Source organism: Physeter macrocephalus, unplaced genomic scaffold, assembly GCF_002837175.3.
Source record: "Physeter macrocephalus isolate SW-GA unplaced genomic scaffold, ASM283717v5 random_5, whole genome shotgun sequence".
NCBI lineage: Eukaryota > Metazoa > Chordata > Mammalia > Artiodactyla > Physeteridae > Physeter > Physeter macrocephalus.
This window is the reverse complement of record NW_021145291.1, coordinates 61375-77686: the sequence shown is the minus strand read 5'-3', so window position 1 is coordinate 77686 and position 16312 is coordinate 61375. Positions and strand designations below refer to the sequence as shown.

Sequence of the window (16312 nt, the reverse complement as noted above, 5' to 3'; positions counted from 1 at the left end):
GTTCTTCCCCAGGTCCCAAGTGGCCAGACCACTCAAGGGGGTTTGGGGGGAACGCCTCACCTTTGATGATGGACTTCATGTCACACTTCGAGGAGTCGATGTTGTGTAATGCGATGAGAAGCTCTCCAGGGTTCAGGGGGGACAAGGCTGAGTTCCCTTCACCTGCAGCAGGTGGGAGTGGCGGGGAGGTGGAGGAGACAGTATGGAGGCCTAAGAGACAGGTCCAAATCCCCCAAACTGGGGGGAGCGGCGAATGAAGACAGGCGCCCTCTGGGATTAGGGGTACGATGGGCTAAAGGAGCGGAGGAAGGAGACTGAGAACGCAAAAGGAGGGGCCTGAATGAGACAGCAGCTGGAAAGCCGTCCTTCACAACCGAAGAGCATCATCAGAGGCCTTCATTGTGCTCTCCTCCTCGCCAGCACTGGGCTCCTACCCTCATTAGGGCAACATCTAGTGTGATTGATTCGGCTGCTCTCTCCCACACTTGCCCCAGGCTGGGCACCCATGACGGCAGAGCTAGGACGAGCTCATCCCAGGTGCCCAGCACAGCACAGATACTGAGGGGAATTTGCTGCACAGAACAGGCTGGGGCAGGCAACAGACGTGCAAACAGTGCTTGAACTGAATGCCACAGCGGCGGAGGCTGGGGGAGATGGCAGTCTTCTGGTGGGGTTTTGAGGGTCCCAGTCACTCTTGTGTGTATGTTTTAAATCACCAGATTACATGTGGAACAGACAGCCTCCACTCTCCTTAGCTCCAGCCGCTTGGGTGAGGGGTGAGGAATCTACCCTATGCCACTTGGTAGTCTTTCTAGGTTGGAAGTTTTCTTTCTTTTTGACCAGGTCAAACAAAGACCCCTCACCCACAGCTGGAGGGGTTCAGGCAAGAGCTAAGGAAGGGCAGGAGTGGAGCCCATGTTTGAGGAAGAGTAGTTGGGTCCTAGAAGGAAAGACGCTTATAGAGAGTCAGACCTCAATTCCACCATTTTGTCCCCATTGTGGATGAAACCATCATCCATGTATCACAGGAGGGTGACCTGGGAGCTTTGGGACAGACGCTGAGATGTCACCAAGTCTGGAAGGTAGCCCCAGAGAGCAAGATGAGCCCCCACCCCCTTCCTCTCTAAAGATGGCATCCCTCCCCCAGCATTCCGCATCTCACCTCCGGGACCCCTTCCTCCTGCCACCTGAGCTGGGGTCTCCTGGGGGAGCTGGGGCACAGGGAGCCACGGGTGAGAGATACGAGGGCCAGGGCTGAGCTGGCCGCTGGTGGGGAGGAGAGCACGTCACCTACCGTGCTGGGTGCCCAGCAGGCGGTTGAAGACCTCTTTCACCACTATGGGGTTGAGTTTGATGAGCTTTGGCAGGGCCTGGATCACTTCCTTCTACAAGGGCAAGGCAGGGGAGGCAGGTCAGATATGCCCGCCCACCCCTCCAGACAAGCCTCCCCACTGCTCACCCTGGGGAGGTGGGGGGCAAGCTCTGGCCTCACCAAACCCCTCCAGCGCTTTCCTCCTCTCACGTCCTCTGGTCCCTCAAGGGTGAGCTTTCCCAACTCACTGGGCCTGACTCAGCCCCAGCCTCATCAACCCCCATCTGAGCCCCCGGGGCCAGCTCAGTGATTCCTCCTGCAAGTGGAGGAGATGGAGGCTCCCCCAAGGTCGCACAGCCTGTCAGGAACAAGACTGAGCATGGGCAGGGGACGCACATCCTCCAGGGGAGGTGCTTCCTAAGCTAGGAAGAGTGCTGCTTCTGTGGCTACATTTAGGCCTCAGGACAATCTTGTGTGTATGGCGGGGGGCAAGGAGGATGGGGTGGTGGTGGATCACTGTGATACTCACTCGACAGAGGAAGAAACTGAGGCTCAGAGAGGGGAGCGGCTTGCAAAGTTGAGATTGACCCAGACAAGCCCCAGAATGTGTTCACAAGCATCTGACACGGGCACCTGGGTGCCTACCTCCTCCCTGCCCCTGCCCTGCCACGTCCTCGTCAGTGGAGGCATCGAGGCATCCAGCTCCGTACCTTTTCCAGCCCATTGAGCACAGGGATGAGGAAGCGGACGTCGGGCAGTCGCTTGTGGTAGAGATCCCGGACCCGCTTCACCAGCTCTGGGGAGGGTGGGACTGCAGGTAGAAGCAGCAAGGAGGCACAGGTGTTGGGGGCGGTGGGGTGAAGGTGAGCTCCGAGGAGGAGGAGAAATGGTGGTGGGTGTGTGGGAGAGGCAGGGAGGGGCAACTCCATTTCAGAGCAGAAATCCTTGGCCCCTTGCTTTCTCAAGTGCATTTAGCAATACACTCTTCCACATGGAGAAACTGAGGCCCAAGGATGGGGAGAGACTCACAAGAGGGCCAAGCATCTGGGGACCCAGCAGCTCTGATCCCCAGGTCTGGGGAAGGGGAAGTGGGGAAGACCTGGGCAATGGAAGAAAAGGATGAAAGGTAGGGTCCCAGGGGGCACCTTTGTCCGTGAGGCTGTGCAGACAACGTGTGACCAGTGTCTCTGCCCCCTTGGGACAGTTTTCCACCAGCAGGAGCAGCTCGGGCGAGTTCATGCCCATTCCTCGGATCTAGATGTAGAGAGAGGGATGACAGGGAAGGCCCGGGGAAGAGGCTAGGCGACGTGAGGACGATGAGGGGCCCAGGGTGAGAGCTCGGGGAGGCCCACGTGTCGGGGGCAGGGTAGGTGCTGGGACTCGGGAGTAAGAAGTGGTGACAGAGAGAGTAGATCTTAAAAGTTCTCATTAGAAAAAAATCGTTAATTCTGTGAGGTGATGGATGTTAATCAAACTTATTGTAATAATCATTTCACCATATATACATATATCAAATCACTATGTTGTATACCTTAAACTAAGATAATGTCATATGTCAATTATATCTCAATAAAACAGGGGGAAAAGTATTGGTGACAGGGTTCACAGAAGTGGGGGGAAGTGGGGGAGGGTTGGGCAGAAGCATCTCCGTCTCTTCCACCCAATCTCACACAGACACCGGCTTCCTGCAGCTCCTGAGCCTTCACCCATGCTGCCCTTCTAGGCAGACCATGCCTTCTCTCTGCCATCTCTGACTTAACCTGAGCTTTAATGCCCAACCTGCCCTTCAATCCCTCGGTGAAGACTTTTCTGGCTTCTGTAGGTGTCCCTGCCCACCCACCTCTGGGACTGCCAGGGCCCTGGCTCGGCTGCGTGCTCAGATCGGGGCTCGACCTGCGGCTGCTTCTGCAGGCTTCCCCCCAACCCACCACAAACGCCAAACACAGGGAGCGGAGGGCCAGGCTTCAAGGGTTCATGTTCCTCTGCCCCATAAATCTTTACAATCGCAAGTGGAACTGCCAGTCTTTGCCCTCGAAGAGCTCAGAGTCTGGTGGGCTCACCTTGAGAATGGGGAGAAGAATCTGCTTCTTCCTCACGCCGAGCCTATTACCCCCACATTACAGGTAAAGACACTGTTGAATCTGGGAGGTGGGTATGTGGGAATTAATGTACCACACTTTCTCCTTTTGTTTATGTTGGAAATTCTCAGTAATAAAATGTCAGGGACAGAGATACGCAAAAGGTTTCAAACCCAGCTACAAATCGGAAGGGCAGACATTCTGAATTTTAGGGGCCAGTCTGTAACTGAGATGCTTCTCTTGTGGGTGACCCTGGGGTTCCAGAGAGGAGCAGGAGGGACTTAGGCAATGACCACTAAAGATTCCTGTCAGCAAGGCAGGGGAGGGACAGCTCATAAATGATAACAGTGACACAGATGTTTACATGCATGAGGTCACAGAATCCCTCCAAGAAGCTTGGGGGACTGAATCATCTTCCCCATTTTTACGGAAGGGTGCAAGTTTACACAGTGAGAAAGTGAGAGGCGGAATGTGAACCTAGGTCCATCCAACGCTAGGCTCTTAACCGCGGGGCTACCCTGCTGTCTTCTCAGGAGCAAATGGAAGTGTGGACCACCGGCAAGTGACACAGCTGCTCAGCCTAGGGTGACAACCCTTAGTGCTTAGCATACACAAGGAGAATATACCAGGGGAAGGGCTGGAGTTGGGGATTGAGCCCCACCCATGGGTGGGCAGAGCCTGGTGGGCTCAGGGGCCTCACCGGCTGTTCGATGACCCTCAGCACTGTCCTCTTGATGTCAGCGATGGCCTCAGTATACACGGCTGCCAGCTCATGGATCAGCTTGTGGTTCTGAGGCAGGAGGGCCAGGTAGAGGTACAAACACTGCTTTACTGTCTCCTCAGTCCAGGGCGCTGCCACCTCTAATAGGGCAGGGGGTGAAGATCAGGGCGGCCCCGCTCCCCTCCCACCCCCAGCATCTGGCTCTTCTTAGGGGACAGGCACATAAGGGAGCTGGGCCTGGGAAGCAAATTCTTTGGGCAGGAAGCCAATCACCTGGGAAATGGGGTGGAACCAGGACTGCTCCCCTTTCACAAGTCTCTGCACTAAATTCCCATCTGGTCTCCTCTGACCACCAACCCACAGGTGGTGAGAGACCTTCCCAAGTTCTGACCCTGTCCCTCCCCTGCTCAGTGCTCCCACGACTGTCCTATGCCCTCAGGATAAACCCCCAGCTCCTCCTCCTCACCTTGCTCTACCTGCCAGGTCCTGTTCAGGGTGGCCTTGCCTCTGGGCTTGTGTGCTCCGGTTACACCCTACTTTTGACAGTCCCCCAGGACCCCCACTTTGGAGCCTTTGCATGTGCTGCTCTGACGCCTAGAACACTGCTGCCCAACTCCTCTTTCTGTACCTCCTCCTCTGGGTCTCACATAGCTAGTACCTCTCCTGGGAAGCCTTCCTGGCACCCAGGCTGCACCAGGGCTCCTGTGCTTCTCGAAGGCCCTGTGCTTCCTGCCACAGCCTGAACCTTCCAATTCAATGATCCCTTCCCCTGGGGCCTGGGTCTGTCTGCAATTCTGGAGGACCCAGAGCTTTGCTGAGGAAATTGGCCTGTGATGATCCTGCCTGGCCTTTCCTGGAGCCCCATCACGGTCTAGCTCTCCTTGCCCTCGGCTTTCAGCCCAGCTGTCTCTTCCTTCAGGATGCTCTCCCTGACCCCTCAGGCTGGGTCAGGCGCTCCTTCTGGGCTTCCACAGACTCCTAGTTTCGCCACCGGAGGCCTGCTCATTCTGGTTATTACTGTCTGGCTGTCTTCTCTAGCAGGCTAGGCAGGGCTCAGCTTAGATCCAGCTCTGTCCCCAAGACCCAGCCCAGAGCCTGAGACACAGCGGGTGCTCAATACACCTCTGAAGAACCTGCACCAAACCTGTGTCCTTGTCGGCTCCAAAGAGCACAGATGGCGGGTTGGGGTGGACCAAGAGCTGTAGGTAGTTGAGGGCAAACTTCTCCACATACTCTCGTAGCTGTTCCTTCTCGTACATGCGCTTGATGAACAGCAAGGCCTGGGAACGCACCTGAGGAGAGTGGGGGAAGATGGTGGAGGGGAAGACAGCTGTTCTGAGCTTGGTAGCACCAGTGTGAAAACAAGCCCAAGTCTGAGAGAGGCCCAGCTGGGCTGAGTTCCCTGTGCCCAAGACTGGTCACCGGCTTGGCAGAGAGGTTTCCTGGCCCACCTCAGGGCCCTGCACCACCTCACCATCTACCTGCCCAGCCCCATCTCTTATCGTTCTTGCCTTGCTTGCTATATATACTCCAACCAGAAGGAGTTTTCCTCCGTTCCTCAAAAGTAACAGCGTTCTCCCTGGCTTTGAGACCTGGAACAAAAGGTTCCCACTGCCTGGCATGCCTGTCACTGGCTGTATCCTGTTTCACTCAGACATCCCCTGCTGGGAGCCATGAGGACAGGGCCTGGTCTGGGGCACTGCTTTGTCCCCAAAAGCACCACAGGGCTGAGCCAGGGTGTGCAGTGAGGGTCTGCTGAATGAATGGACACAAGACATCAGATAGGCGCTGGCAGGAGGCTGAAGCAGGGTGGACCAAGGGCCCTCTCGATCACACACATGCACACACGCTGTTCGCTCCGTCCAGGGCACACCCGTCTACTCATATTTCAGGTCTTGGCTCACACAACCCCTCCTCCAGAAGCCTTCCTTAGACCACCTCCCTTCCTCAGCCTCCAGGGTTCTGCCACCGCACACCCTACTCCACTCCTGGCACTGAACACACTGTGTGGGTCACAATGGCTCCCCTCCTGGTCAGCGCTCCCCCAGGTCCCAGCACACCACCAGGCCTTAAGAGGGGCGCACCAACACGGGTGGAATAAGAGCGAAAACGGGACTGCCTTTCCTGGGAGGCGGTGAGTGTATATATGTGTGTATATTCTAAGCAGCCTCGTGCCATTGTAAATGGAAAAACCACCACCACCACCAAAAAATTGTTGCAAGAAGGACATTAGGCCCAGACACTTTCAGGGGAGTGTGGAAAAGACTGGGCTGGTTACTTGGGACAGAGGAAGGACTGAGTGTAACCCAGCAAAGGGCGACGGGGGATCACCTTGTCCTTCTCATGGGAGCTGAGGTCTAGCAGAACATGCAGGTACTGGAACTGGCGGGACGGGCGCTTGAAGATCAGGTCTCGAAGAGTGGACATGCCCAGGTAGGTGCGACTCTGCGGCAGGAAGGAAGGGAACCAGAGCTGAAGGCACCGCGGTGTGCCTCCGGGGTGTCTCCCTTGCTTCAGTCGGATCTGGTCCTAGACAAAAGCTACTGGTCCCTCACAGAACCCCCCGCCACAGGCTGCAACAAGCAGGGCTCCTGCCTGCACCACAACATTGGGGATGCAGGGAGATCTGCCGCCCGTCCTCACCTCATCCTCACAGTACTTGCGAATCACCTCCAGGGCACTCTCAGTGATCAGCGGCGCCTCCAGTACCACCTTGGTGAAGATCCTTCCAGAGAGGGAGGGACAGTGAACGGCTGCAGAGAAGGGGCCCCCTGGTTTCCCCGTCCTGCTGATCGCAGCTCACAGGTGGCAGGGCACCCCCCCTCACAGAGAGCTCGCTCAACGCCCCTGGGTACAGAGCTTTGGAGGCAACAGAGCAGGGTTCAAACACTGCCAGGTGGGTGTCTTGGGCAGAGACTGCCTCTCTGAAACTCAGTTTCTCCCCTTTGTCAAATGGGGATTTCTAGCTTGTTTAATACAGCAATGGGAGGGAATGATGGGGGCTGGGAAAGGGTATTGCTATTTTAGACGTGGTGACCACGAAAGGCTGCTGTGAGATGATACTTTAGTCAATGCTGGCAGATGAGAAAGAGCCAGGCATGCAAGGAGTAGGGGGACAGCATTCCAGGTAGAGAGAACAGTAAGTGCCAAGCCCTGAACTCATCATGTTTGAGGAACAGAAGACTGAAGGCCAGTGCGGCTAAAGTTTGGGGGCAGGGAAAAGCAGAGAGGTAAGAAAGGAGGCTAAAGAAGTTGGTAGGGACTGGATTACACAAGGTCTCATAAAACATAGTAAGAAAGTTGCATTTTATCTCGAGGACAACTGAAGGTTTTTAGTGGGGAAAAACAAGACAGTATTTACATTATAAAATGTCACCTGCGCTGCTGTGGGGAGAATGGATAAACTGGAGGTCAAGGACAAGGAGGAAGCCACAGAACTGATTCAGGCAAGAGATGGGGATGGCGAGAAGTCAACCTCCAGAACAAGCCTCTGAAGCAGGCACTGTTATTTATTCTATATTATATGAGAAAACGGAGGCCCAGAAGTGAGTGACACAGGTCAGTCAGAGAGCAAGCAGCAGAGCTGGGAAGCAAGCCCAGGGCGCATGACCCAGAGCCTACAGTGAGGTGACACTGTCTGCACGTGGGGAGAGTGGGGAGAGAAGGGGGACTTGGGATGGGCACGTGGAGGACTGACTCGGGTGCCGATGAAGACAGAGGTGGTCAGAAACTAGAAAGAAAAGGCAGGACACAGGTGGGGGGACTCGTGGGGACAGGAGGGGGCAGGGCCATCCCCCTCACCCATCCTTCTGGTCTGGCTTCTCCTGAAGGCCGGAGAGCAGGCGGATGAGGCAGTCCTCATACTTGTCCAGGGTGCCCGCGGCACCAGCTGCTAGGTAGGCGTTGTACTCCTGGTAGAGCCAGGCAAAGGCCAGGTCCAGGCGGGCCCGCACATCTTCCAGGATGAAGGACAGGACCTCAGCCTTCAGGCCCGAGTCAAACTGAGTCACCAGGCTGGCCAGGATCTTTATGCGCACCTGACGCGAGCAAGGGTCTGTGTTGGCGCGGGGGTGGGCAATCCCAGGCACCCCACAATGGTGCCCTGCAACTACTCCCGCCCAGCCTCAGGGACCCCCAGCACAGACCCACTGTTAAGTGAGGAAGGAAGGCTGAAGAACCTTATTCTCGGTAGGTCTCATTTGTATGGAAGAAAAAAAATGAAAAGGGAGAAAAAAATTAATCATCATGGAGTAAAACTAGGAGCGATTGCTAACATTTCTAGGAGTAATATCTAAATTGTAAATATATGAAATTACAAATATCTAAAATATATCTAAATATCTAAAATGTATCTAAAATATAAATATCTAAATTTTTATTTATTTATTTTAAATTTATTTTTGGCCGCGTTGGGTCTTCTTTGCTGTGCGTGGACTTTCTCTAGTTGCGGCGAGCGGGGGCTACTCTTCGTTGCAGTGCGCAGGGCTTCTCATTGCAGTGGCTTCCCTTGTTGAGGAGCACGGGCTCTAGGCGCGTGGGCTCAGTAGTTGTGGTTCGCGAGCTCTGGAGCGCAGGCTCAGTAGCTGTGGCGCACGGGCTTAGCTGCTCCGCAGCTTGTGGGATCTTCCCGGACCAGGGCTTGAACCCATGTCCCCTGTATTGGCAGGCGGATTCTTAACCACTGCGCCACCAGGGAAGCACAAATATCTAAATTTCTAGGAGTAATATCTACATACTTAGGTACACAGAAAAAGATCTTGAAGGATTCCCTTCATTTGTACATTGGTCGCCTCTGTGGAGGGGATGGCATGCAGTGGGGGCCAAAGGAGACTTACAGGCCCTCTGTGGCCTGGAAATATTTTTTAACAGAGAGAATACATTCATATACTATTTGGTTAATTAAAAATAAACTTCAGGGCTTCCCTGGTGGCGCAGTGGTTAAGAACCTGCCTGCCAACGCAGGGGACAGGGGTTCAAGCCATGGTCCGGGAAGATCCCACATGCAGCGGAGCAACTATGCCCGTGCGCCACAACTACTGAGCCTGCGCTCTAGAGCCCGCGAGCCACAACTACTGAAGCCCGCGTGCTTAGAGCCCGTGCTCCGCAACAAGAGAAGCCACTGCAATGAGAAGCCCTCGCGCCGCAACTAGAGAAAGCCCGCACGCAGCAACGAAGACCCGATGCAGCCAAAAATAAAAATAAATTTATATAAAAAATAATAATTAAAAAAATAATAAACTTCAAAAAAATAGGGAAAAAGTCGCTTGACTGAGGTTACAATCCCAGGAAGTGGCGGAATCAGGATTTAAAGCAAGCGTGTAAGTGTTTCTGAAGCTAACGAACAAGAACGCTGTCAACCACAAGGAAGAAAGAGCATCACGGCAGCCCGCACTCGCAGGGCTCTTCCTCGTAGCCACCCTGTGCTGAGTGAGAGCGCATGCGTGTCCACACATTTCTTCCTCGTCACTTGTGTGGAGCTGCTACCTCTTCGTTTTATGGGACGACAGAGTAAGGCTTGGAGAAGTGGCCAGTGAACGGCAGAGCTGGAATCTGGAGCCAGGGAGGTTGACCCTGGGGCCTGTCTCTCTGCTGGGATGTGAGGGAGACTCTTGGGGAGAGGGACTGGAAGGATGGCTGGGGGGTACAGAGGCACACCTGGGCTGCCCCGCTGCAGGCCACGGCCTTCTCAGCCCGCAGGATCCGCTTCACAGCGCCCAGCTTCATGGCCTCAACCTGGGCGTCGGTCAGGGGCTTCAGCACATCACTAAGACGGAAGATTTTCTTGCGCCCGCCGGCGCCTGCCAGCCTACATGGGAGAGTAGGGACAGGGACACGGTGACTCGGAACATCGTTTCTGGAGCCCAGGCCCACCCCAGGCCATACATACAGAGACAACCCCCACACTGTCTCTCCAACTCCCCTGTGACTCTGAGGCACGGCAGGGCGCAGGGTAACGGGAAGGAAGAGGATGCTATTTTGGTTTTGTAAACAGTATCTCAGGGAAGGCCTCTATAAGGAGCAAGCAACGTGTGACTGGAGATCTGAATGAAACGAGGGAATAAGATCCACAAATATCTGGAGGATGAGCTTTCCAGGCAGAGGGAACAGGAGGTGCAAAGGCCTTCAAGTGGGAACCTGTTTGGCTGTTCAAGAAATATCAAGAGGCTGGTGTGACTGGAGGAGGGGGGAAGGGGAATGGAGAGCTTGGAGGGGCAGCAGATCAGGCAGGGCCTTCTTAGCAAGCCTTGGTTGGGGACAGGGCAGGGACTGGCTGGATTCTGTGGTCTTTAAGGCAGGTAATGATGAGGACGATGATGGCAACGACCAGTAGCACTTCCCAGGAAGCGCTAGGAATCGTGCTAAGTGCTTTTTAGTCATGATCACTGTCCACCCCAAGAGTTATCTGATTTAATTATCTAACCATCATTGTGAACTCGTTTAATTCTTCCTCATCCTTAGAGAGAGATACTATCATCCCATCCCAATTTTAGATATAAGTAAGGGGTGTTTTTTCTAAAAGAAAACAACAGCTAAGTCTTAGTGGTTAGGGCATTGACTCTGGAATCAGACAGACCCTCATCCAGACCGATCTCTGTTTATCTGTCTTTGTCTGTCACACACACACCAAGAACCAGGCCTCTAGTCCTGCACCTGCACCTGCAAGGGGACTCACCGGGGCTGTGTGACGGGGATGATGGGCTCTGGCCTCCTCTTGGCCTGGGGCGCTTCCTCCTCCAGAGTGGACATGGAGCTCAGGGAGCCCACTACCGAGATGGCCTGACCCTGAGCTGACAGGCGCCGCTTGATCAGGACACTCTCCGGCTTCACCACCTTCTCCTCCTTGGGCTCCTCCTTGCACTGTTTGGTCTGCTCCACTCCTGAGGGGGAGGCAGCAAACGGGCTCTTGGCGCGTCAGACCCACCCGCTCCCACCCAAGGACCTCCTGTGAGACAGGCTCTACTCTAAGCCTTGTACACACAAAACTCATTGAAATCTGCAAAATGCCTTTCTGGAGCAGGTACCTTTTTCATCCCCATTTTGCAATACAACAACGGAGACTCAAACCAGAAATGTCCACTCACTGCCGGTGGGAGTAGTAAATGGTATTGCCACTTTGGAAAGCTGATGAGCAGTTTCGAATAGCACTGAACACACCCAAACTCACGACTCAACAATTCCACTCCTTGGTATAAACTCAAGATAAATGAGGGCACATGTGCATCAAAACACCTGTACACAAATGTTTGCAGCAGCTTTATTCACAATGGCCAAAAACTATAAACAATCCACAGGTCCATCAACAGAGGAGTGTGGATAAACAAACGGTGGCCTATTCACATAATGAAGACTACTCAGCAATAAAAAATACACTCTTGGTTCACACAGCAACATGGATGAACCTCAAAAACTTATGCTGTAGCACAGGGAGATCACCTCTGTGCTTTGTGACCATGAGAGGGGTGGGATAGGGAGAGTGGGAGGGAGGGAGACGCAAGAGGGAAGAGATATGGGGACATATGTATATGTATAACTGATTCACTTTGTTGTAAAGGAGAAACTAACACACTATTGTAAAACAGTTAACTCCAATAAAGATGTTAAAAAAAAAAAAAAAAAACTTACGCTGATGGGACTTACCTGGTGGCGCAGTGGTTAAGAATCCGCCTGCCAATGCAGGGGACACGGGTTCGAGCCCTCATCCGGGAAGATCCTACACGCCACGGAGCAACTAAGCCCGTGCGCCACAACTACTGAGCCTGCCGCTCTAGAGCCCGCGAGCCACAGCTACTGAGCCTGCGCTCTAGAGCCCGCGAGCCACAACTACTGAAGCCTGCGTGTCACAATTACTGAAGCCCGCGCGCCCAGAGCCCATGCTCTGTAACAAGAGAAGCCACCGCACAGCAACGAAGATTCAACACAGCCATAAATAAATAAATAAATAAATTTATAAACAAAACAAAACCTTATGCTGAGCAAAATAAGCCAGACTCTATGATTCCATTTATAAGAAGTTCAAAACTAGAAAAAACTAATCTGTGGAGACAGAAGTCAGAACAGTGGTTGTCTCTGGACAGGGGATGCTTTGAGTGTCGACTGGAAAGGAGCAAGAAAGAATTTTCCAGAGTGCTCATAACAGTCCTTCTCCATCTCGGTGGTGGCTACACTGGTGTGTTCACTTTGTGAAAATTCACTAAAGTGTATACTTAAGAGCTGTGTGTTTCACTGTACATAATTTATACCTCAGTAGTACTATTACAGTGGGAAACGACCTGGGGATCAGAGAGGTTAAGTAACTTGACCAAAGACACACAGCTATTAAGTGGCTGAGGTAGTCTAGTTCAACTCAGACCTCAAACCCAGGTCTGCTGGATTTCAAAGCCCAGGGCCTGAAACTATTGAGTGGTCACTGTATCTATGGGACCTGTAACTATTTACGCCTAAGATCGCATGATTTTCCATTTGCAGCACTACAAAGAGGTGCTCTTCCACTAAGAAGAACCCAGTGGCCACAGTGCCAACCCCTGGCCCTGGTCAGCTCCATGTGACACTCACCTGGCCCCAGTCCTGCGGCCGTCATCTGTGTGGCCATGAGCCGAGCCAGGTGCTTGATCTGGGCTTCAGTGCCTGCTGACTCCACTGGGGTGTAGATGGCTTGGAAGGAGGCGGGCATGACCTCGGGCAGGTACACCATGCTGATGAGGACCTGCGAGATGCCCAGGAAAAGGAGCCTTCCCTTACTTATTGACTCAACAAACATTCGTTCCACACCCAGGCCAATGCTGGCGAAATGGCAGTGACTAGGACAGACCTGGGCCTGTTCTCATGGAGTGCAGATTCTTGCGCAAGTCAGAGACAAAACGAGTACTGATGCAGTGTGGTACACGAGAGAAGAAGTAAAGGGTGCCACGGGACACAGTAAAGGGTGCCAGGGATGGCTTTGGCTCCCCGGGGCAGTGGCACAGAGGCTGAGAACTGAGAGAAGGGACAGAGTCAGATTGACACAGAGTGAAGTCTTGCAAGCGAGGGGTTGGGGGGTAATATATTCCAGGTATAGGAAGGCTAAGAGGCAGCAGAGCTGGTACCCTGCCCAGTGAGTGGAAGGAGGTTCAGTGACACAGTATAATATGAACCAGAAATTGATTAAAAACAAAAAATCAGTATCCTAATAGAGCACATCCATGTCTGTCAGGAATCGGTAACAAAAGATAATCTCAAACTCCCTATAGTCTTAGAAGTTTAAATGCATGCTCTTAAATAATAAAATAATAGAACAGAAAGATAATGAAATAACTACAAATCAAAATGTGTAAGATGCAGCTACAACGGTACTTAAATGGAAAACCAGATCCTTAAATGCTTACACTGGAAAAGAAAACTGAAAACTAATAAGCCAAGCATTTAACCTTGGGGGAAAACATTCACAGAAAGTAACATGAAAGAAATAAAGACAGCAGAAATAAAACAGAAAAGGTTACAAAAGATTATCAACAAAACTTAACAGCCAGTCCTTTGAAATGACTGAAACCAAGCAAATCTACAGCAAGAATAAACAAAAAAAGAGGAAGGACACAGTATCAGGGACAAAAAAGTGGCACATTACTAGAGACAGCAGGTATTATAAAAATAAAAGAATCTTATGAACTTCACGCTGATAATTTGAAAAAGACAATTTCCTGGAGTGTGACAGGGATAGATAAGGTACAAGTTAATGGAAGCCAAATCAGACAGGGTCTAAGGCAAGTTGAATTTAAGTTTTATCTGGAAGGAAACAAAGAGCCCTGGCAGGGATCTGAGCAGGGGAGCATCATGACTTGTACTTTACAAAGATGCCTCTGCCTGCCACAGGGAGAGTGGAAGGCAGAGCCAGGGAACAAGCAGGTAGTTCTCTGTGTGAAAAGGGTGGGGCCTGGACAGGGCATGGGCCATGGGGAATGGAGAAGAGGGGAAGGACTCGGGCTGAGGGGGAGGCAAAGAGTTTAACTCCCAAGTTTCTGGCATGGGGACGAGAGGCATGTGTGCCAAGAACACAGGAGGGGTCACGGGCCTGTAGAAGAGTCGGGGGAGAAATTTCACAAGTTTAGTTTTGAAATGTTAAGTCTGAGGTGCCTGTGAAACACCCAAAGAGAGAAAGATGCAGGAGGTGGCCGCATATCCAGGCCCGGAGCTCACCAAAGAGATCTGAGCTGGACAGAAAACTCCTCGCCACCCCAATCACCCAACAACTAGGCCCCTTGGAGGCTCTAGGCAGAGAGAAGGGAAAGCTGACGGTGACTGCTGTTGAGCATGGGAAGAGGTATTTATTCTCCATGAGCACTGAACAGAAAGGTCTCGGTGCTGCTCCAGCCGGAGGACCGATGTGAGACACCCCACCACTCCAGCTCCCCTCATCAACTCAAACCCGTGGTTCTTTCACTTTGAAGCAGGTCATCTTTGAAAATCCAGAGGAAACCCTGGTTATCCCACTCCACCGATGCCAGTCCTACACCACTTAGCAAACAAGTCACGGGGTTCACTCTCCAGTTAACAGACCCTCCCTGCAAAGGAGAGGAGAGAGAGTGCGAGTGCGTGGGTCTAGATGGAGACTCAGAAAACCCAAAGGGGGATTGGGGGGGGGGCAGTGACTAGTAACGTCCTGAAGAAGTAAAGATCATGCAAGAAGAGGTCCATCCAAAGTGAGGAAGGCTCACTGGACTGCACCCTCCCAACACTGAAAACAGAAAAGTGTTTCAGGTCTGATGTCATCTGGAAAAGGTGGGCAGTGTGGAGCAGAGGGGCAGAGAAAAGACTAGAGACCCTTCCTCCCTGCCTGGTGGGAAATGGCCCCCACCCATCCTCACCAGATTGGCCACATTGTCAGGTGTCAGCAGAGGCTGTAGGAACTCGGCTGTGATATCTGTGTCTGACTGGCCTGAGATCTGGGCTGAGGCCTTCGAGGTTGCTGAGGGGCCTGGCTCCAAGTCCTTGTCCTCGTCGTCTTCCCCCAGGTTGGGCTCTGGGATAGAGAAGGAGACAAGATGATGGCTCTAGAGAGGGCAGCAGCCCTCCCCCTCCTCCCAGGCACCCCCAGTGGTCCCTGCCTCCAGGCAGCCTCAGCAAATAGGAGCAGTGCAGCAGATGAAGACCTTTGTGCCATGTGACCCTGGGGAACTACCTGCCTCTCTCTAGGCCTCAGTTCTCTTCATCTGGGAAATGGGAATAAGCCATACCAGCCTGGCTGATCACACTAAGCTCCAAAAGACAAAAAGGTTAAGTAATAAGTTCACAGAGCTTTACTGTTTAAAAACACCTACGTGTGAAACAGTGCTCAACCTCACCAGGAATCAGGAAAATGTAAAAACATCCTAACAAGACAGCGAATTTGCCTATATGATTGACAAAAAATAAAAAGGTTAGTAGTGACAGTTGTTAATAGGGGTGTGAACTGTGGAAATGTAAACTGGTATCGCCTTTTGGAAGGGCAGTTTGATAGTAGGTCAATATTTTAAATGTGCACACCTCTTCAGCACAGCAATTCCACTTTTAAATATCTACCCTAAAAACTTACAGATATAGCTAAGGTAAGATGTACAGAGAATTCACGGCACCACTGACTGTACAGAGATATGGCACACAACTTCTATCAATAACAGGCTGGGTGACTACAAGCACAGCGGTTCTAGCTCAAGGGAAAAAACTAATTAACGTGAACCTTAGAGAAAAGGCTTTGTGTCTTCAAGTTTGTAACACATGTAACAAAGAGCTGATACCCTGCATTAACCAAGGGCACAGTTACAAAAGGCTGACCAACACAACAGAACGGGCACTTCACAGAAATGCAAGTAGCTAATAAATGTGAAACAACATGCAGCCTGACTCCAACACGTGCAGAAAAGCAAGCTGAGACCTAGGACACCATTTATACCCAGAGAGTTAACAAATGTCCAGGGCTGGTAAGAATGGGGTAACTGGCACTCACACACTGCTGGGGTTGTATATACTCTGGTGTGATTTTTTGGAAAACTGCTATCAAGGATTTAGGGACTTCCCTGGCAGGCCAGTGGTTAGGACTCTGAGCTTCCACTGCAGGGGACATGGGTTCGATCCCTGGTCGGGCAACTGGGATCCCACATGCCTCACAGTGTGGTCAAAAAAAAAGAACTTAAATGCACCCAGCAGTAATGGACACATCCATGGCTCAGATCTTGGTTTCTGAAACTATTC

At 52.3% G+C, this 16312-nt stretch overlaps 1 protein-coding gene across 2 annotated transcripts in view; it reads right to left on the bottom strand.

Moving 5' to 3' along the window:
* The window catches only part of SYMPK (symplekin scaffold protein), a 37098-nt gene that overhangs the window by 5999 nt on the left and 14787 nt on the right, over positions 1-16312 (bottom strand). For both annotated transcript variants that reach the window (XR_003678019.2, XM_007102716.4), the window contains exons 10-22: positions 14950-15104; positions 12665-12815; positions 10785-10989; positions 9767-9917; positions 7913-8148; positions 6755-6836; positions 6443-6556; positions 5256-5403; positions 4091-4251; positions 2458-2566; positions 2023-2123; positions 1295-1385; positions 61-162 (exon numbers count right to left, since the gene is read on the bottom strand). Coding sequence is in view for 1 of the 2 variants with exons in the window: in XM_007102716.4 (XP_007102778.1) it covers positions 61-162; positions 1295-1385; positions 2023-2123; positions 2458-2566; positions 4091-4251; positions 5256-5403; positions 6443-6556; positions 6755-6836; positions 7913-8148; positions 9767-9917; positions 10785-10989; positions 12665-12815; positions 14950-15104 (1806 nt within the window). In the remaining variant the exon portion in view is untranslated. The remainder of the gene's footprint in view (positions 1-60; positions 163-1294; positions 1386-2022; positions 2124-2457; positions 2567-4090; positions 4252-5255; positions 5404-6442; positions 6557-6754; positions 6837-7912; positions 8149-9766; positions 9918-10784; positions 10990-12664; positions 12816-14949; positions 15105-16312) is intronic.